The sequence below is a fragment of the Vipera berus genome, assembly GCF_964194415.1.
Source record: "Vipera berus genome assembly, chromosome: W".
Classification (NCBI taxonomy): domain Eukaryota; kingdom Metazoa; phylum Chordata; class Lepidosauria; order Squamata; family Viperidae; genus Vipera; species Vipera berus.
Window position 1 is genome coordinate 52,397,011 of NC_138210.1, and position 21,750 is coordinate 52,418,760.

General features: G+C 42.1%; 1 protein-coding gene across 1 annotated transcript; it reads left to right on the plus strand.

Moving 5' to 3' along the window:
• The first annotated feature begins 3,688 nt into the window (after window positions 1-3,688).
• LOC308675957 (coiled-coil domain-containing protein 106-like) lies at window positions 3,689-19,809 on the plus strand. Its single transcript, XM_081341638.1, has 7 exons — window positions 3,689-3,715; window positions 4,774-4,979; window positions 10,457-10,562; window positions 11,764-11,886; window positions 13,343-13,519; window positions 14,013-14,213; window positions 18,064-19,809. Exons 2-7 carry the CDS (start codon window positions 4,971-4,973, stop codon window positions 18,474-18,476), a joined length of 1,029 nt encoding a protein of 342 aa, XP_081197764.1. The 5' UTR covers window positions 3,689-3,715; window positions 4,774-4,970; the 3' UTR covers window positions 18,477-19,809.
• Window positions 19,810-21,750: the final 1,941 nt, after the last annotated feature.

A 21,750-nucleotide genomic window follows, 5' to 3' on the forward strand; every position in this document is an offset into this window, starting at 1 on the left:
GTGTGTTTCTCTTCTCTGTAGGAAGCTAACAAGTCAGTCAGTCAGTTAGTGGGCTCCGGGCACTTAAATGTATAATTATATACCGTAGCTTTCTTGGCAAGATTTTTGGAAATGGTACCTAGGGCTGAGAAGAAGTAATGGTCCCCAAATCCCCCAGCTGGCTTCATGCCTAAGGCAAGATAGAACTCACAACTAATGTCTCTCAACCTTAGCAACTCTAAAATGCTGGTGGGGGAATTCTGGGAGCTGAAGTCCACATGTCTTAGAGAAGTTGCTAAGGTTGAGAAACACTGCCTTAGCCACTAAACCCGACTGGAGGGTAAACCCTACAATGAATGGTTGTAAGAACTGGAAATGTCTGGTTTAATCAAGAGAAGGGCCAGGGGTGAGGAGATAGCAGCTTTCCAATATTTGAAAGGCTATCACAGGGAGGAGGGGGTCATCTTATTCTCCAAAGCACCTGAGGGAAAGATAAAAAGATGGAAACTTAACAAAAAGAGATCCAACCTAGAATTAAGGAGAAATGTCCTAAGGGTAAGAACAATTAATCAGTGGAACAGCTTGCCACCAGAAATGCTCCATCACCAGAGGTTTTAAAGACGAGGTTGGATAGCCATTTGTCCAGAATGGTATAGGGCAGGGGTAGGCAACCTCGGCTCTTTTAGGACTTATGGACTTCAACTCCCAGAATTCCTGAGTCAGCTATGCTGACTGGGGATTGAAGTCCATGAGTCCTAAAAGAGCTGAGGTTGCCTACCCCTGTCCTAGGGCCAAGAGACAGAAATACTATTCTTTAGCAGCGTGGCTCACAAATTGTAGTAGTCTAATATTAGAAGGGGTAGTAAATCTGTGAGAAGAAGCTGTGAGTATTGTGCTTGTGTGCAGATTTCCTAAAGACCAAGGGTGCTTGTGTCGGCCTCTGGGTTTTGAGAGCCAACTGACTTTGAATGCTGACAAAAAAACCTGTGACACTGGAGAAGGCCCCAACATTAGGAAAGGTGGAAGAAAAGAGAAGAAGAGGACAATTGGCAACAAGGTGGGTGGACTCGGTTATAATGCTGATGGTTGCACCACTGGAAAACTTGAAAGATCAGATTAGGAATAGATTATCCTGGACCAAATCTATGTGGTCAGTAACAGTCAACAAGCTGATGGCACATAGTCATGGTTAGGCAATGAGGCAATAGAAAGAAATGTGATATGATTTGCATAAAAAAAAGTTCTGGCATTTTTTAAAATCTTTACTATTCACTTTGAATCCCACCCATTGAGTTCAGTTCCATCTTACTAGGCATTGTCCTTTTATTCACCATATTTATTTTCATTTATTGTATCCTGTCTTTATTTTACAAATAACTCAAGGTGGCAAACTTCTAACACACCTTCCTATTTTGTCCAAAACAACAACCCTGTGAGGTGGCTTGGGCTGAGAGAGGGTTACTGGCCAAAAGTCACCCAGCTGACTTTCATGGCTAAGCAAGAAACTTTTTTCCTATACTTGTTAAGAGAACCACTGCAGTTAATAACCCAGATGTTAGGTAAATCTGGCTTCCCCTTGACTTTGCTTTCAGAAAGTCGCAAAAGGTGATCATGAGGCCCCGAGACACTGCAACCTTCAAAAATACATGCCAGTTGCCAAGCATCCAAATTTTGTTCACGTGACCATGGGGTGCTGCAACAGTTATAAGTATGAAAAATGGTCATAAGATACTTTCAGTGGTGGTGTAACTTTGAAGTCACTAAATGAATGGTTGTAAGTTAAGGACTAACTGTATAGACCAGGGGTAGGGAACCTTGGCTCTTTTATGACTCATGGACTTCAACTCCCAGAATTCCTGAGTCAGCATAGCTGGGAGTTGAAGTCCATGAGTCATAAAAGAGCCGAGGTTGCCTACCCCTGGTATAGACAAACAGATTGGACCCTTGATACTTAGCTAAGACATCTTGCAAATGAATCTATTACTGAAATCCAGGAAGGTGATGTGGTTAGTTTAAGCAGTGGTTAGAGGCATCTGGACAAGGCTCCAAAGGGGAACAGAGTTTAGCATTAGCATAGTAAAAATCATACCAGGGTAGTCAATTTATATGATGGTGAAGTAGGATTTACTAATAATTATGGGTTTCATGTGATGGCTTTGCTTTGTGGGAATATATGACTGTCACAGTCTAGGAGCTTTCACAGGCAGTGGCATTCGGCGATAGACTATTTGTGTGTTAAATTTAAATTTACCGACAAAGAATTAAAGGGAGACAAGTATAGCTCAAAACAGCTCAAAAGAGCTATACTAGTCTCCCTTTAATTCTTTGTCAATTGAAATTTGCACATTGGTTTGTGCTTAAAATTGTAAGCCGCCCTGAGTTTTCGGAGAAGGGCGGGATATAAATGGGATTTTTTTTTAAAAAAATTTAACATATGACTGTAATGTAACTTTGTAACCCAATCAGCAATTCTCTCTTGTTTTCTGTGGTAAATTGTATAAAAATAACTAGAGCTGATTTCTGGTGGACTCCTTGGGTGGGTAATCCAGAAGCCTAGACTTCTGCTTCTGTATAGAAATAGAAGTTTTGCCTTTCCTTGATCCGGTGAGGAAATAGGCGTCTTCACACTGGTTAAGTCTTCATACTTAACCAGCCTTCTGGCCTACCCTGCCGGTCTTGATTTCTGACAACAACAACAACAACAACAACAACAACAACAACAACAACAACAACAACAACAATAATAATAATAATAATAATAATAATAATAATAATAATAATAACAATAATAATAATATAAAGTTGGAAGGGACCTTGGAGGTCATCTAGTCCAACCCCCTGCTCAGGCAGGAAAGCCTATACCATTTCAGGCAAATGGCTGTCCAGTCTCTTCTTAAAAACCTCCAGTGTTGGAGCATTCACCACCTCTAGAGGCAGGTTGTTCCACTGGTTAATTGTTCTAACTGTCAGGAAGTTTCTCCTTAGTTCTAGGTTGCTTCTCTCCTTGACTAGTTTCCATCCATTGCTTCTTGTCCTGCTTTCAGGTGCTTTGGAGAATAGCTTGACTCCCTCTTCTTTGTGGCAGCCCCTGAGATACTGGAACACTGCTATCATGTCACCCCTCACCCTTCTCTTCATTAAACTACACATACCCAATTCCAGCAACCGTTCCCTATATGTTTTAGCCTCCAGCCCCCTAATCATCTTGGTTGCTCTTCTCTGTACCCTTTCTAGAGTCTCGACATCTTTTTTACATCGTGGTGACCAAAACTGGATGCAGTATTCCAGGTGTGGCCTTACCAAAGCATTGTAAAGTGGTATTAGTACTTCACTTGATCTTGATTCTATCCCTCTGTTAATGCAGCCTAGCAGTGTGTTGGCTTTTTTGGCAGCTGCAGCAAGCTGGATGTTTAAGCAGCTTTTGTGGAAAATACACTGCTGAGGTGTGACGATCTACGTTCTTAATGGCTCATTCCCACGTCTGCCAGGAATCACTGGTCGGAAGGTGCATGAAGCGGGCGCTGGGATGTGGCCACCGCCGTAGGGATGCCTGGCTTTCTCGCTTAGGTTCCCCCCCCCCACCCTCCAGCCCTCTTTCCCAGCTTAAGGCCGTTTTGCTCCTCCTCAGCCCCGCCTCTTCACGCCGCACTTTACAGGAGCTCCCCGGCGCCGCTCGCCTTCCCAAAGCTCCGACTTGGGACGCTCCGCTGTGGTTGGGGCCACCCGGGCGAGGAAGGTAAAAAGTTAAGGCGGGGGGGGGCGGGGGTCCCGGCAGGAGCGAGGCTGCAGGTCGACCCCGGTGGCCAGGTCGGTTTCCCTCGACGCTTTCCGCCTCCTCTCCGCCTCGGAAGAAGCCGCTCGGGCTTCCCTCGAGATCAGTTAGCTAGCCAAAACATCCCAACTTGTCGCGCTCCGAGCGCCCTAAAGCGCACCGGCGGAGGCGCGCGGAGGTCCTTTTGGCGTCTCCAAAGTCCTGATCTGCGCGTCAGCCGCAAGATTTGGAAATTTGGGGGAGGGGAGGGGAGGGGAGGGTTGGAAAAAAAAGAAGAAGGGAGGGTTTCTTCATAGCAGGACAACAGCCGAAGCCATTTTGGAGTAGTGGTAATGGACTCTGGATTTTCTTTGCCAAAGGCCTGATTTAATGGAGACGGGGAAGAGGAGGGTTGCTATGGATTCGCCCGCCCAGGGTATTTGTGTGGCATCGTTGTGGCGTACCGGCAGTTTGCTGGCATCTGGGGAGGGGGGGGGGGAGGGAGGATGCAGAGTGTGGGAGGAGGGGGCTGTAGGGAAGGGTGGGTTGAAGCGTGGGGCAGGAATTAACGAAGTCCTGCCCCTAAGCATTGGGGTGCACCTTAGAGACTCCTCACCGGTGTGCTTCAAGTCCCCTTGGTAGGTCTCAGATGCTGCTGAAAAATAACTTTCTGACTCCGGTCTGTTTCACTTAGCACCTGTAAAACTGCCTCCCCTCCTGACATTGCTGACTTTGGACTTTTAGAATGACGTCCTCTAATCACGTATGTGCAGTGGGGAAGAGGTAGCTTGGGAAAGGGGGGGGGTGTCAGTTAAGATAAAAGCCCCTAATTTGGTTTATTCAGAGGTTTTCCCCTCCCTATTTTCATGTATATAAAGGGATATCACAAGGATATCACAAGAAAAACGAGTGATGTATTTTGATTAATTGGAAAGTTACTAAGCTAACTCAAGACCACGTTTGGGACCATAATTTCCATGGCTAAGCTAGGTGGTTGTTAAGTGACTCACACCCAATTCTACGACCTTATTTTTTTGCCACAGTTAAGCAGATCGCTCCTGTTGTTAAATGAATCATGCGGTTGGTGAGCAAATTCGGCTGCCCTCATTGGCTTTGCTTGTCAGAAGCCAGCTGGAAAGATTGCAAGTAGTGATCAATCACCCCTGGACATGGCAAATCATCACAAATGCATACTGGTTGCCAAGTGCCTGAACTGTGATCATTTGACTGTGGGAGCGCTATGACAGTTGTAAGTGTGAGGATTGGTTACATGTCATTTTTTTGTGCTGTTGTAACTTCAAATGGTCACTAAATGAATGGTTGTAATCAAGGACTATTTGAAATGGCCACTAAATCTGTATCCATTGGTGAACAGTGATTTAAACTGTGAAGACATTGCCAACACAGTGCATAGCAAATAATTGCATATTACTAAGTGAAAACTTATCAAGCTGGGACCAAGCATAAAGTGTGAATATAGCCATTCACTTGTGGAAAGTTGATAACAAATCAAGAATCCAGTTTTAAAGAAAGACCCACTTCTGCTAACTAGGACCTGGGTTCCTAGTAGGACCTGGGTTCCTTTTTGCTGCTTTGAGTATTGTAATCAGAGGAAATGCATCCCAAGCAAATGGCTGATTGCCAATAGATTGGGAATAGCAGGTTCATGCAGAAATACATTTTTGAGATGTTATGGTGCTATAAAGGTTTGCATATAGTAATATACTTTTCTTTATGTTCAGATCAGTCTTATACATGTATAACTCCATTTTACAACCCTCCCCAATAAAATAGCCCGTTATTAACTACCAACTATAGCTAACCAAATATGTTGCAAGTTATTAAAGGGAGTGTGGGAATGGGTCACATTTAATTTACAGATGATTTAAATAATGGGAAATCTGGATGCAGCAGCCTTCCCCAACCTGGTGCCCTCTGGATCTCAAGGACAACTCCCTGATTAGACATAATAGGCACATATCCAGCACATCTTAAAGGCATCAGACTGGGGAAGGCTGAAATATAATGCGGAGACTGACTAAAATAAATCCAAACCAGTTTTAGATTAGGTGAGGTGAGAGAAGGACAGGAAGAAGATATAAGAATGAAAGTATAAGTGCTCCTTGTTTAGTGACTGATTCATTTAGCTACTGTTCACTGTTACAGTGGTGATGAAAAATTAACTTAATGACCAACCCTTCTGTGAAACAAAGGAAAGGAAAGCTGAAGTAAGATCACAAGTGTTGTGTACTTGGTTTGTTGCTTGAGAGAAGAGACGAGGTGAGTGAGTTCAGTCAGGAACATTCTTTATTTGCGAGTGCAGCTATTTATACCCTGGCCTCTAGGTGGCGGCCAATAGGTTTAAAGCAGTCTTTTGCCGCCCTAGAGGCAGCCAATGGCGGCGCTGGAGATGGGTTGTCTGAGGAGCTGGGAGCCGCTAGCCAGCTTCCTTGCTTAAGCAACCTTCCAGCAATCAAACCCACGTGATACACTCAGTAAAACAAAGCCCAATATATTACAATAAGAACAGTCGCAATTTCACTTAGTAAGCACCTCACTTAACAACCAAGTTGCCAGTCCTAATGTGGTTGCTAAATGAGGACTACTTGTATAATTGTAAGCCTGCTATCAATTACAGAATCTGATGGTTGGATTAGGACATGGCAGAACCACCATGCAAAGAAAAACATCATAGAACTGCCAGAATATTAGGATCTTGGGTTAATAGTTATTTAGGATTTTACCTCCTGATCCTGCTATATACTGAGTAATACTTAAGTTTGTTGATAGGATCCATTACCGGGTTGTTTCACCTTGTGCTGAACTGTGATATGATCTGTCTGGGTTTGATTTATTGCAAGATACTCAATAAGTCTGGTGATTGTGGTTTGTTCAAGAGCCCAACAATAATGGCATAGTTTAGGACAGTATGGGTACCCTGTCAGTGGTGGGGAAATAAGTAATGATAAAGTTTGATTTTTCTGTGCAAAGAGGGAAAGAAGGGGGCGAAAGAGACGTTAAGGGTTGGATTCTTGCATTCCATCACAAGGCATCTGTCACCAACACAACTCTCTGAGAAGAACTCAAATAGAACTATAGGTGGCCCTTGACTTTATAACTATTCTTTTAGTTACTGCTCAAAGTTACAATGGCACAGGACAAAGGGGGCCTTATGACTGCTTCGCACACTTAGAACCATCACAGCATTCCTGAGGTACCGTATTTTCCGGCGTATAAGACGACTTTTTAACCCATGAAAATCTTCTCAAAAGTTGGGGGGTCGTCTTATACGCCGGGTCGTCTTATACGCCGGAAAATACGGTAACATGAGCAAAATTCAGAGGCTTGGCAACTGGCCTGTATTTACAACAATTACACCGTCCTGGGATCATGTAATCATCATTTTGACCTTCACAGTTGGCTTCTGGCAAGCAAAGTCAATGGGAGAAGCCAGTTTTGCTTAACAATTGTGTGATTCACCTAACAATGGCAGTGATTTGCTTAACAACTGTGGCAAAAAAAACATTGCGAAATAAGCCACAACTCACTTAACTGCCTTGCTCAACAACAGAAATTTTGGGCCAAATTAAGTCAGGGATTACCTGTGCCTGTTTCGATTATTCTGACCTCTTTGGGTCCATCTGGCATCAGCTGTTTTGTTGGAATAATTGAGATGCCTTGTTGAATGTCGATACTGGTCCTTCGAGAGGAGATTCTAAAATGTGTTTTAATTTTCTGTCACCTGAGAAGAATTTGTATCTAGAAAGATCGGATATAAATAACTGTAATTCATAAATACATACTGTATTGGGGTGGTAAGTGCTGTTAGGTGTGGGCAGATGGACCGGCTTCCTAGAGATGATTCTGGTTCCTGGAATGGAATCAGAAAAGGTGCCTCTGCATTGCAATAATTAAAAATAAATTCAGCTTCACCCTCCTTGAGTTTCTCTGCATGAAAGACCTTGGCCGGGAGCCAGTTCCAGATATGTGAGATCTCTGCAATAGACACAATTCCCAACCCCCTCTCCATTTATTTTTGGCAAAGAAGAGGATGGGTGTGGTTGTAAGATACTGATGAGTGACAAGTTATTTGGTGAGAAGAAAGACGGTTGATCAGTTATTGATTGGTTTGGATTAAAGGGCTAAATAAGAATTGATGCTCAACCCTGATAAGTAAGGCACAGGATTGGTTTTTTTTAAAAAAAACAAAACAAAAAAAGCAAAGAAAATAGTTTTTCTCTTTGTGAAATTTAATCTCCAGGGACTTTGGTCTTGAAGAACGTTAAGCAACATATACAGGTTTACTGTGAGCGATGCAAAATTGTCCTCTATGATTGAGACTAAGAGGACTATATAAACATAGCAAAATGGGTAGGTAGTTGTATGGCATTACCTTGTTCTGTAAAACTTTACGCCAACTTCTCTAGGCATTTCTTTTTTTTAAAAAAAACCTGGTCAGTAATCTATTTCTACATTGTTACCAAAGAAATAACATGGATATTTCTTTTGGGGTTTTGGAGTTCTCTGAGCTTGGTTGCTTTTCTGCAGACTTTTTTGTTCCTGGGCCAGAAGAGACCATGAGTTCAAGTCCCACCTTAGCCATGAAAGCCAGCTGGATGACTTTGGGCCAGTCACTGGGCCTCAGCCCAACCCTCCTCACAGGGCATTGAACTGATCTTTGATTGTGTTTTGTTTTCAAAATATTCATATGATTTCCTCACTTAAGGCTTTAAAATCGGGAAACAAATTCCACATGTGAACAAGCCATTGTAGAAAAAGTGTCATAATTCATAGAATAGTGGACTGATTCAGATACCACCATCTTTTAAATACTACTTTTGGGTGCGAGTAAATTCCTCTACTAAAAAAAATAAATCTCCTGTATAGTTATTTTGGAAGATGCTGTCGTCCACCTGTCATAGACTGTACTAGTTTCTGGAATTGTTCGCCAAGCTTTCTAAATTTCTCTTTTGCCTTCAGTCAGGTGTTTGAAGTTGTTCCCAGGAAGCAAGGAGCTGTGTGAAGAATACTGGGTCCCCAGCTATTACCCTGGCCCAGGCAGAGATTTTGTTATACTCTATTCGTGTAGTGAGCCAATAAGTAGCTGTGCATGGACAATGAGAAAGTTCCAAAAGAGATATCCACTCAGCATAAAACTCCCAAGTTGAATAATTTGAGCCAGTTTGCAGTTGGATTCCTCTTTCATCTTCAAAGCGGAATGAAGCCACACCATGAGAACATGATGTGCAAAGGCAGCCACTGTCTGCTCTAAACTATCCCACACAGTGGTGGAAAAATTAAAATGGAAATTGTGTATGTGTGAACCATGCTTGCTGCTTTGAGATCAATGAAGGAATGGTATAAAAAAACAAAGCAGAAATATTGTAGAGGGTTGCTTGGGGGGGGAGGGGAGAGGCCTGGTTTATGTGTTATTTACCAAATTTTTATTTTTATTTATTTATTTGTATCCCACTTTTATTATAGTTATAAATAATTCAAAGTGGCAAACATATCCAGCACACCTTTTTTTTGCTCTTATTTTTCCCATAACAACAACCCTGTGAGGTGGTTTCGGCTGAGGGAGAGTGACTGGCCCAAAGTCACTCCTCAGCTGGCTTTCATGGCTAAGGCCGGACTAGAACAAACTGTCTCCAGGTCACCCAGACAACTCAATCCCTGCAGAGGATGTTGGCTTTAGCAGCATGCGAATTGGTTAGGATTGATGGGGACTGTAAGGACAAATGGAAAAGCTCAGATTTTCCAATCCGAATTTTAGTAACCCCACCAGTTGCAGGAATTGGGGAACGTGCATCCCGTTAGGGAATTTCAATAGTTTCTCTGTTCAGGAGGAAGCGTAGGCCTCTTGGTTTCAGTTCTACTGTTGCTGCTATTTCTGTGCTATTTCTATGAAAGTTCTACCGCTGCTATTTCTGTTTCTACCGCAGGGCTTTTCAACCAGTGGTACGGGTACCACCTGTGGTACATTGGCACCTGGCAGGTGGTACGCGACCATCCTAGAAAAGTGGTAGCGGGGGAGGGGAAATGAGCTGAACCGGTGGCAGCACCGCACAAGCCTGAGCGAGAGATGGCTGGAGCTGCAGGGCTGTCAGGGCTCAGCGGAAGCGCCAGGATCAGCGCTTCTTCGGGGCCGTCAGGGCTCAGCGGAAGCACCAGGATCAGCGCCAGGCTCCAGCTGGAGCTCGGCGCTGATCCTGGCGCTTCTGAGCCCAGAAGAAGCATCGATCAGCTGGAATGTGGCAGCATCTCCAGGGTCTTGTGATTTACATTCAGATGCTTGGCATCTGAAGTGAACTAAGCAACTGTTGTAAGTCAAGGACTATCTGTACTTCATCACTTTTTTCCTTTTTTTTTTTTGGTCAAGTTTTTGACACCTTGCTAGGCGACTGGTGGTACTCGGATGTTGCCATAGCCTAAAAGTGGTACAATGGGTGAAAAGGTTGAAAAGCCCTGTTCTACCGTATGGATTTTCCCCTCCCCTATCTGATCTTAAAAAAAATGTTAGACCAACAATTGTGAAAAGTAGCCATTTAGGATTTCCTGAAAGAGGCTCCTTAGTGGCTGAGGAATTTTGTTGAAGGGAGACCTTCAGACTCCTTAACCTGGAGTTGACTTGGGAGGAAAATCTAGACCAGAGGTTTCTGAGAATGGAGAAAGGAGGCATGTGTGATCCATAGCCTTAGTTATAACTTCCATCCTGTCCTCTAGGTTGGAAATATTCATCTCATTCGGGGAGGCAGGACGATGAATGAAAGCAACCACCACGAGCGAGCAGATGTAGGTAGGGGTCTCCGTGGAGCTGGAACAAAGCAAGGTGTGTATATGGGCTGGCAATGAGGTCGATTGTCCCAGGCTTGAGGCAAAGTCCTGGTAATCACGGAGTAATGCTTCAGGAAGACGCATGTTAGCTAGCTTTGCATTTTACTGAAATCAAGATGAAAATCTGAATCCAACCTATTGAGTGGGTTCATATGCTGCACTAAATCAAATCCAGATAAGCCCATTTCTGGCTTCTGAGTATGTTCATTAGAGATACCCGTGGAGCGCCTGGTAAGAATATTGACTGCACTCCTTCATCACGATGAGCCATGATTTATTTAATAATCATTAGGGTAAATTACAGATGGCTGGGTTCCCATCCTCAACTCACAAACATATCATTTACAAGCTACATGTAGGAATCAGCCCCTCTGGCTTGGAAATGAGCCTTTATGATTAGCGTAATGAAGGAACCCAGCCCAAAGTTTTTGTTAAGAAATGAGTATCCATAGGGGAATCGATTTCTGATCGGGGGAACCTCTAAATTTAAAGATTTTAGAAATAGCACCTGTATAATGACAATTCTTTACTTTTGTGCCAAAATGTCAGATCACTGTCATACTGTAGAGCTAAAAATGTGATACAGAGGAAGTGATAAAGTACTACCACTTCCATGCAGTTTCCTCATATTGTACTCTATATTTCCGATAAACATGAATTGTTATTACATAGTTGTGTTTATTTTCTTGCCAATGGAATTGTCTCTTTTATTTAACTGTTAGTGAAAGTCTTTAACCAAGAATATTTTTGTTTGCCTCAGCTTAGGACTTCATGAACTATTGATGTGTTCAAACAAAATTGTGCTCTACGTCTTTTAGTTCATCTACTTTGATAAGCCATAATATTGTTTGCTTGGCTTGGGGGTGATGTGAACCTGTTACTGAGATTTGTGTACTATTCCCTAACATATATAAACCAAGTCCCATGTGATTTATTGAGTAGATCACTGGTTCTCAGTCTGTGATCTGCGGACCTCTGGGGAGGTGTAATGTTATCACATGAGGTTGAGTTACGTCTTGGTGGTCCGTGGCCACAAAAGGTATTTAAAGAGGGTCTGTTGTGAAGAAAAGGTTGAGAACCATTGGAGTAAACTGAAATTGAACAAATCGTGGTTTAGTATGATGTTGAACTTTGTGTATTCCAAGTTTATTACATTTCTTCTCCTCCCCCTGCCCTCCCCATATTTATGTTTACAGTGAAAGAGAATAATGAAACTTACAAACTAGCCTTACCTTTGGATGAGCCATGCCAAATGGAGTCCCAGACGCAAACCCGTCAACAGTTATACTATGGTCTGAGCATCCTGGAAAATTTTGATGGTGAGAAACAATTGTCACCTTCCCCGTGTCAGCAACTAAACATCCTTTAACTGTGTCCTGGACCATGTATAGGCAGAGGACCCCAAGGCAATCCATTTCAGTCACTGGGAATTGGGATGGGCTTTTCTGTTTCTTCCCTGATTATGGTAACTCTGGAAAAGTGCTAAGAAAAATCACCCCAAAAAGTCACCATCACGGAAACTGCAGTAGAAAAGGGACCTCTGGGGTATTTGGGGACCACAGCTGTGTAGCACTGAGGATTCTGTCTCCAGAAAGTGCTGTGAGACAGGTGAGAGCACACAAAGATGGCACTTATTTAGAACGCAGTAAAAAGTGGTGTCCTTTTCTGAGACTGAACCCAAGTACAGATAGTCCTCATTTAACAACTGCTCTATTTAGTGGCCGTCCAAAGTTATGACAGTGCTGGAAAAATAATTTTGGGACTGGTCCTCGCATTTATGACTGTTGCAATGTTTCAAGTCGCGTGGTTGAGATTCAGGCACTTTGCAGCTGCCAGGCATTTATGACCCTTTCAGCCTCCTGCGGTCATGTGATTGCCATTTGCATATTTCATAGCCAGCTTCCAACAAGCAGAGTCAATGGAAAAACCAGTTGTAAAATCAGAAGTGGTGGTCACATGATATCTTACTTAACAACCTCCAGTGTCTTGTTTAATGTCCACAGCAGAAGTGAAATTGTAAATCTGTCATGGTCATGTTATGCTTTGCTTAATGACCACATTGCTTAGTGACGGTTGTTAATCAAAGACTAGATAAGTTGGTTGTTAACCAAGGACTAGTAATAGTCCTAATAGATTTTTCTATAAACGTGGGAGATGTTCTATATACAATCCTTACAACTCTGAGAGACTGTAGCTTCCTAGCAGAGCACATGTTTTCTAGGCAGAAATTTGCACAACAGACTAAGCTGTGATGTGGTTGGCTATTTTGTGATTTATTGTATCAGGCAAACACTGCCTTTGCCTGACATTTTGCAAAGACGTTTCTTAACAGGAATGGTCAGGGGACCTCTGCAGAATGCCTGTGTTAATTCTGTATTTCGGTCTAACGTAGACAGGTAGCTTTGAATCGTTTTCCTCAATAAATAGATGAACAAGTATCATGTTTTTGAGTCATTTGTATAATTGGGGTCCCTTTATCTAGTTTTAGGACTAGTGTGGAGAACAGATCACATTTTAGATCACAGAAATATTGAACATTCAACCTGGTTCACAAACTTTAAGCACACCCATACTATACTCAGACAAATCAGCCACATCATGGCTAAAGCTGGTGACCTGATTCATAGTGCATTCTAAGAGAAAGATTGGATATCCCCACAATATGCTGAACTAGGAACTGCCAAACTGTTTCAACCTAAACTAGAGCTTTGCACAAACCCAGTTCAGCACAGTGCATGAATGGAGCCCCGTGTTGTGCCTCTTGTTGTGTCTTAGAGGTTCCAGAGATGCCAGCTCCATCACTGACCCTGGTGACCAATATGAAGACCCAGTTACAGATGGCATTGGAAAGGAACTCTTGGCTGCAGAAGCGAATTGAGGACCTGGAAGAAGAACGAGATTTCTTGCGCTGCCAGCTAGACAAATTCATCTCTTCAGCCCGCTTGGATGCTGGTAAACATTCTGGAGCCTAAGGGAGTGGTTTTGCTGGATTAGTGGAAAGCACTTTATTGGAAAGGAGAAATAAAGGTGGGCAGGGAGGAGAATGGGTGCCAAGACACTCGGCTCTTAAGAGAAAGGAGGGAACTATTTAGGATAGGGATTGATCATGGTAGTAGACACTTTTGGCTTGAGGGCCCATTCAGCATTTTGAGACAAGCTGGGGAATTCTAGCCGTTGAAGTCCACTTATCTTCAAGCCCCCAAAGTTGAGAAACATAATGGGGATAATGTGCATTGTAGTCTAATCAGGAGCCATTCTGATTGAGGTTGATAGATGTCGAATTTAGCCGCCCATGAAGGACCATAGGCTGATTATCCTTATTAAAATAAAAGTATGCAGTAATGGCCGTGATTTGGAGGAAATTGGTAACCCAGGTGGGTGCTCTTGAGCTTCCCATCTCCCTCGCCAAATGCGATTCACTTAGCCTTTCTCTCTTCCAACTTAGATGATCACTGTTGTAACAAACAACTGCCCCGGAGATCTGAAGTATTGGAGAGCCGAAATGGGGAGGTGACAGACGATGACAGCCTGGGCTCCTGGATGACCACCAGCCCTGAAGAAGGTGGTTCCGTGGAACACAAGAAACCCAAAGCAGGGTTGAACCGGCGACGCTTTGCCAAGCCTAAAGTCCGGGAGAGGCAGAGAGGTAAGTATTAAGGCTTCAAAGGTTTGGAGAGCCATGGCTCAAGGTTTACAGCAGCATCTCTCAACCTTACCACCTTTAAGATCCAGAATCCCCCAGCCAGATAGCCTTTGATTTACAACCATTCATTTAGAGACCGTTTGAAGGGACGACTTATGACTGGTGCTCATACTTAACAACCCGTCATAGCATGTAGCATCCGCATTGTCACATGATCAAAATTCAGGCCCGGCAACTGGCATGTATTTGCACCAGTGGCAGTGACCTGGGGGGTGTGTGTCAGGTGACTGCCGTTTGCAACCTTCCCAGCCAGCTTCTGACAAGCAAAATCAATGGGGGAAGTTGGATTCGCTTAACAACTGTGTGATTTAGTTAACAACCAGACTGATTCACTTAGTGACCCTGGCGACAAAGGTCATAAAATCAGGTGGGGCACACTTAACAATCCCAATTGTGGTTGTAACTCAAGGATTACCTGTATAATAAAATAATAATTTGCATAGCTATGTAGCATTTCCAATTAGATCTCAAAAAATGACTTGGAAGTAGAAGGGCAAGACAACCATTTCATTTGTCCTCTTGGGGTGGATTTTTTTATATGGTTTTTTTTAGCATATCTTACCATCAAAACAGATTATTTTCTCCACTGATAACCTCTTAGGATTCTCCCTCTCCAATCTGTTTTTAAAAAGAGGATATTTACTGTATTTTCTGGCGTATAAGACGACTTTTTAACCCATGAAAATCTTCTCAAAAGTCAGGGGTCGTCTTATACGCTGGGTGCTGAAACTTTAGGGACAGGGCTGGCTGGAAAACCTGGAGCGGATCTCCCATTTGGTCTGCGCAGGGAAAGCGGGACCAATTGGAGAAGAAGCTGCAGTCTGTGATTTTTTACAGGCTGGGGTCTGGGTGTCTTTCCTTCTAAAGTTGAAGAGCAGCTGCAGTCTATCCCAACTTGAAAGGCAGGTGGGGAATGCAGCAGCCAGAGCAGCTACTTAACTCTAAGGACACATTTGACTCAGGAACTGGGCGGGCTGGCTGGAAAACCTGGAGCGGATCTCCCATTTGGTCTGCGCAGGGAAAGCGGGACCAATTGGAGAAGAAGCTGCAGTCTGTGATTTTTTACAGGCTGGGGTCTGGGTGTCTTTCCTTCTAAAGTTGAAGAGCAGCTGCAGTCTATCCCAACTTGAAAGGCAGGTGGGGAATGCAGCAGCCAGAGCAGCTACTTAACTCTAAGGACACATTTGACTCAGGAACTGGGCGGGCTGGCTGGAAAACCTGGAGCGGATCTCCCATTTGGTCTGCGCAGGGAAAGCTTTAGAGTGAATTAGGAAAAGTTTAATCCATTTGCACTGTTTTATGTTTACGTTTGATGACAAACAGCCTTATGTTTATAAGTGACAGTTTTCCTACTAAGTACCTGCATGTCATAAGCATTTGAATTAAAATTACCATATTAAAATCAAATCTGATGTTTTTTAATTTTTATTTGGTGTGCGTTGGAAGAGGGGTAGTCTTATACGGCGAGTATAGCCCAAACCCTATAATTTAACAGGAAATGTAGGGGGTCATCTTATACGCCCAGTCATCTTATACGCCGGAAAATACGGTAATATTAGTTTCATTTTCAGTTCCATCGAAAGTGGGTCTTTTTCCTAATAGACAGTTACTTTCTTAATAGTCTTCATTCATTATTGTCTTTATTTATTTAAGTAAGAAATAAATGGTCAACAGAGCATCCAGATGTTTATATAAGGCCAGCAGAAGATAAAATAGTTATTGCCATCATCATCTAAAATAATCTAGCACAAAAGGGACCGCAAGAGGAAAGAAGAAAAATAAACAAATTTGAAATTAGATTTAAATGTACTGCAACCGTATTTGCAATCAGTTTGAATTAAAAATTCTAAATTCTAAAACACTAAATGGAACTAATTTGTCAGTATTTCTACTGCCATCTCTTTGATACAGTAAAGTGAAGTTCTTTAAATTTAAGTGTTTTAAGTTTCTTCCAGCATTTTTTTCTTACTAGATTTAAGAACAAACATGATTTCATTTAGCCATAGATCTAGTAGACAAGAAACTGTTGTTGTGGTCTATGGATGAACAGCTGTAGATATTTCTCTAAAATTTTAGATTTGATGTTCTTTTCCAAAGTCTTAAAACTTGGCATTTTTCAGTAAAACAGGGGTTCCCAAACTCTTTTTTCCCCGCAGCAGTGTCCCATTCCAGTGAAACTTTTTATCTTTCTCCACCTTTAAAAATATTTAGCCCAGAGCATGAATCCCTGATAAAACTCTTCACTTGGGTAAACTAGTGTCTTATTTCACAATAAATATAAAATTAAAACCTCCATGTAGTTAAGTGAAAAGACAATAAAAAAATGGAATTAGAAACTGTTTTATTGCAAACATCCAACAGCAGACAAATAAAAGATGACCATATATTCATTCCCATCTTCTCCCTTTATGTTTAACAAAGGCAATAATTACGAGTATATTAGATATGTTGCAAACTTATTTATTTATATCCCACTTTTATTATTCTGGAAATGACTCAGCATGCCTAATATCCCTTCCTCTTCTTTTCCCCGCAACAATTGGCACAGTTTTAATCATTTTTTTTAAATTTATACCTTGAATTCATCCCTATTTATGATCGCAAAGAAAGACTGGAAACCACAAAAGAACACATTTGTCACATTGACATGAAATAGAATTGTTCTTGAATGTCCCCTTACAGCCCCCTTATCTTTTACTGCTCTTGAATATCGTCTCTGAATGCTAATACCTACATTGGAAGATGCTTTTCTAGTACAAAGGCATTGAGACACCGGAAAAGAGAACACATACAGGAGAAATGCAATCGAGCGCTTGACCATCGGTTGCTAGGTAATACCGGTGTGGGTGTTTAGGTGTGAGGCTTAGCATTCTCCTATTTTTGGCTTTTGGGAAGCATCTCATTAGCTACCATGGGAACAAAATCCTGAAATAGACCATTTTGATTTGATCCAACAGAACCCTTACAATATTATAACATAGAAGTTATGATATTGTAGTGTAAGTCTTTTTTTTTATTTTGAGGAAAGAAAGGGAGAAGTAGGAAGGAGAATCTAGAGTTTGAAAATCAAGATCTCTACAGTATTGCAAGGATAGGCAACCGGGCATCTGAGACATTTTACATTCTTCACAGTCTCAACCCATATGGGCAGTGTAAGATATGGTTAGAGCTTTCATTAAAATGTTTGTAAGGGATATCTTGTTAAGATGTACGTAAACAGGGAATTTTGATTTAGCTTATCCCAATCTCACCTTAAAGCCTCAAGTCTTGGTAAAAAGAAATGATCCGTTCTCCTTTCCTCTCCCTCCCCTCCTCACCTTGCCCTTCCCTTCCCTCTTTTTTTTTTGATCCATCCTTAAACTACTCACCATCTTATTTCCTATTTCTGATCTTGACAATTATGGCATATGCCTCCTCCTTGACTTTTCTTTCCTTCTTTTTGCAACCTATCTTCTCTGTCCCTGTATTCATCCTTTCATGTCTATCGATGTTCTCAACTATAAATGTATGTTTTTTTTAACCTGATCCCTGATTTATTTTTTGCCTTTTGCCTTTCCTGTCCTATACGGCATATTATAACCCTCCCACATCATGTCCTTATCTGCGTCTCCATCCCAACTTGTTGCTTTCTTGCCTTAAATGGCAATTTTTCATTCCTTTCATCTTGGCTTTCATGGCGTCTGGTGTTGATGAGGTGCTGTTCTTCTCTTTTTGCATTTTGCTGTTCAATTACACTGCTGTTTGTCTCTATCCTCCATGGTATTGTCTACCTGAACCCAAATTCACCATTCAGTGAAGGATGTGGATGGAGTTCTCTGCCGGTATAAGAAGATCCTGTACACTTTTCAGAAGCTGCAAAGCATGAGTCGGGCCTTTGAACATCATCGGGTGGACCGTAACACTGTGGCCTTGACCACCCCCATAGCAGAGCTCCTTATCGTTGCTCCCGAAAAATTGGCTGAAGTGGGTGAGTTTGACCCATCTAAGGAGCGTCTGCTTGAATATTCCCGGCGATGTTTCATGGCGCTAGATGATGAGACGCTCAAGAAAGTGCAGGCCCTCAAGAAAAGCAAGCTTCTACTGCCCATCACTTACCGCTTTAAGAGGAAAACGGACTCTCCTGGCTCCGCTGCTGGCAACTCTGTCCCTTCTCCTGCCACGCCACCCAAGCAACTTCTGCCGATCGATGAATGTTACACGCGATGAATGCTCTCCTGGAGCTACTGCTGGAAACTACTTTGCCAGCCCTTTGACCTCTCTTTCTTTGTACCTCCTGCATCCCCCCCCAACCCCCATCCATTATTCAGCAAACTCTGTTTGTGTTGAGTTTTCTACCATGATGCACAATAACCTTCCACCTTCTCCTAGGTTTAAATACTGAATGAAGCCGCTGTTTCACAGGAAGGGCCAGCTCATCATTACACAAGAGGCCTAGGAGTGGTTTCCTAGGATTATTACTTGACTATAGATCTGCCTATCTATGCTTCCCTCTTTAAAGCCTTCCCCACAGCTACCAGATTGCTTTCATTTTCCTTCCTTCCATTTGAGACTTTGGCCAGAGGAGACATAATGGCGAAGGAGAAGTTGGCAGACCTAATATGTCCCATCCCACAATAAATGACATCATGGATAGATTGATTGTAATTGTTGCACAGGTAACTTGAAACTGCTAACAATGTTAGTTTATTGATTGATGGTAATTATAGCCTTGCTATACAGCATACATTATGCTATACACACATTTTTAAAAAAATAAAACTCCTGTCATTTGGGGTATGTCAAAACAAATGATATAACAAGAAGATGGTAAAAGTTTGCAAAAATGTCCCTGTCAGCCGCAGTTATGTTCCCAACTTTGTTGGTTAGGGTGATTTGGTCTTACCTTAAGGGCCACCATCTAACAGTAGGTTAAATAACAGTAGCCTGAGGGAGAGGGGTTGCCTCGGTGAGAGCCAAATCACTCTTAACCAACAGAACTTATTCTTTTCTAAACTGGAAGAGGGAAAATAAAGTTGCATGATGCACTTCTGTAGTTTTTCCTCTCCTTGCTTGAGAACCTTTTCCGTGTTTTCTGAGCTGTTAGCAGATGCCACTGGTACTGTTCTCAATTCTTTTTTGCTGCTGTTGTGGTTACCATTCCGTTTTCATTACAATCTTGCTATGATTGGAAGAATTGCAGAATTGAGCTGCCTCTGCTTTCCTATTGTCTCCCAAAGATGGTCTCACATCCTGAGCCCCTACTACATCTTTTGCCTCATAGATTTGGAAGGTATTGCCTAAAACTTTTCCCTAGCTATTGTCCCACTCCAAGCCCTCAACTGAAATTTTCTGCTGGCAATTTTGCTTTCCCCCCCGCCCGCCCCCCTCGCCCTCTCAGTATGTTCGTGAGGAAGTGTGTTTGAATGCAAGGACTTGAATTATATATTGTGTTCCTTGAGGGTGCTTCCTTTTTATTCAGTGTAATTAGCAAACTCTTCCCACTGTGCCTGTAATTTTTTTCTCTCCAATCGGTTTTCTGTGTTAAAAAAGAAATTAAAAAGAAAATATTAAACATTTTATTAAAACAGAATTTAAATTAAAGAGAACATTTTGGTATAACATTCTGCACTATGTATTTTTTTACATAACCTTGTGTAACACATTGCAAAATGGGGCAAATATACAGCCTGGGAAAACAAATGTGTGAATTATTAGAGTGGAGAAGTCCAGTTTCCTTTGTTGAAAGGAAATGGAGGCTGCTTGGGAAAGAAGGTTTTTGTTTATTTAGTTACCAGAAACTTCAATGACACAGCATGTTTCTGGGGTGGCTGACAAAATGGAATTGGGAGTGTTTTTATATCTTCTTTGGACTTTGTATTTGAGGTTGTTCCTGTTCCACATACTTTGACCTCAGCTTAAGTGTGCCCTTTTGGTATTCTAATGGTGGTAAAGGTTCCCCCACACATGTGTGCTAGTTGTTTCCGACTCTAGAGGCCGGTGCTCATCTCCATTTCAAAGCCGAAGAGCCAGCGCTTGTCCGAGGACATCTCCGTGGTCATGTGGCCGGCATGACTAGACACCAAAGGCGCACGGAACGCTGTTATCTTCCCACCGTAGTGGTCCCTATTTTTTTACTTGCATTTTTACGTGCTTTCGAACTGCTAGGTTGGCAGAAGCTGGGACAAGTAACAGGCACTCACTCTGTCACGCGGCACTCGGGATTCGACCCACCAAACTGCCGACCTTCTGATCGACAAGCTCAGCGTCCTAACCCACTGAGCCACCATGTCCCTTCTAATGGTGGTAGGTTAATCCTATTATGTCCTAAAGGTCATGTTCCTGTCCTTGAAATCTTTTGTTTTCTAATCCCATCAGCTCAAACCTTCTCTGGGGTCGTGGCTAAAGGCATTTTGCTTATGAATAGGTGACCCAGTCTTTCTGAATAGGGTTATCAAATCTGCATTTCTAAAAGTTGGCCTGCTCAGTTTCTGCTGGGGGCAGGGGCTGCTTTTAAGATTTTTGGGGGAAATATGATATTCTGCCTTCTTAATATTCTCCAAAGTATTTCCTTTTTTAGGAAGGTGGGTGGGTGCTACTTCCAACACCTTCATTCTCTGAGAGTTCCTGGATTACATTTGGACTTGTTCAGTTGGTTTTCCCTTGGTAAGACGGGCGCACTGGTTAGCTTCCCAGTTAAATTTGTACAAAGATGGGATTTATAAGTGTATAATAGTATATAGAACATACATCACTTCAAAGTTTCCTAAAAGGCAGAAAATATGTTTAAAATGAGGGCACAGTAAGTTCAAGAGACAATCTGCAAATAAGTGGTGCATTAGAAAAAAGAAATAGGTACTTTTGAATTTTCATAAAGAAATGGAGACACTTTCATGCTGATAAAATTCAACATGGAAGATGAAAGTATAACCCCTTAAGAAAATATGCAGGAAAATGCCCCATAAAGTAGCACAGATTGCACAAGCTTTAGGAATATGTCTGTTCCCTTTCAAAAATATAAAAACCAGCAATTATCTTTCTATAGCATTAATTAGCATGATCCTTGTGAAAAAGGGAAAATAGCAGCGCTCTTTATATTAGAACAGTTGCCCTGGAAAAAATAGTGTCTGTGAATTACATCCCTACAAGTATTTTACTAAAAATTCAGTGCCAACACAAAAATCTACCAGGTATGCATTGCCTACATTTTAACAACTTCCTATGCTTGTCTGTGCTATGTTCAAACAAGGCTATTCAGGGTTTATTAAATGAACCTATTTTCTAGGTTTGCGTGACACTCGATACACATGGAATGAGGGTGCGTGTTCGTGTGTGATTTAATATGCCCTGCAAATATAGCTACATCCGTGCAACATGCTAAGCATCTTCATCTTTTTTAGCGCCACAGTATGGTATGTAAGTCCAGCATGTGAAATTACTCAAGTTTAGTATATTTCACAAAAACAATTAAGACAGAAAAAAATAAGACTGCTCTCATTCTTCC

Bases quoted from the DNA above. Each gene is read 5' to 3' on its own strand.
- LOC308675957 (XM_081341638.1), top strand. The intron at 11,887-13,342 runs GTGAGAAACAAT...GTTGTGTCTTAG, and splicing joins CATCCTGGAAAATTTTGATG to AGGTTCCAGAGATGCCAGCT. The intron at 14,214-18,063 runs GTAAGTATTAAG...TTCACCATTCAG, and splicing joins AGTCCGGGAGAGGCAGAGAG to TGAAGGATGTGGATGGAGTT.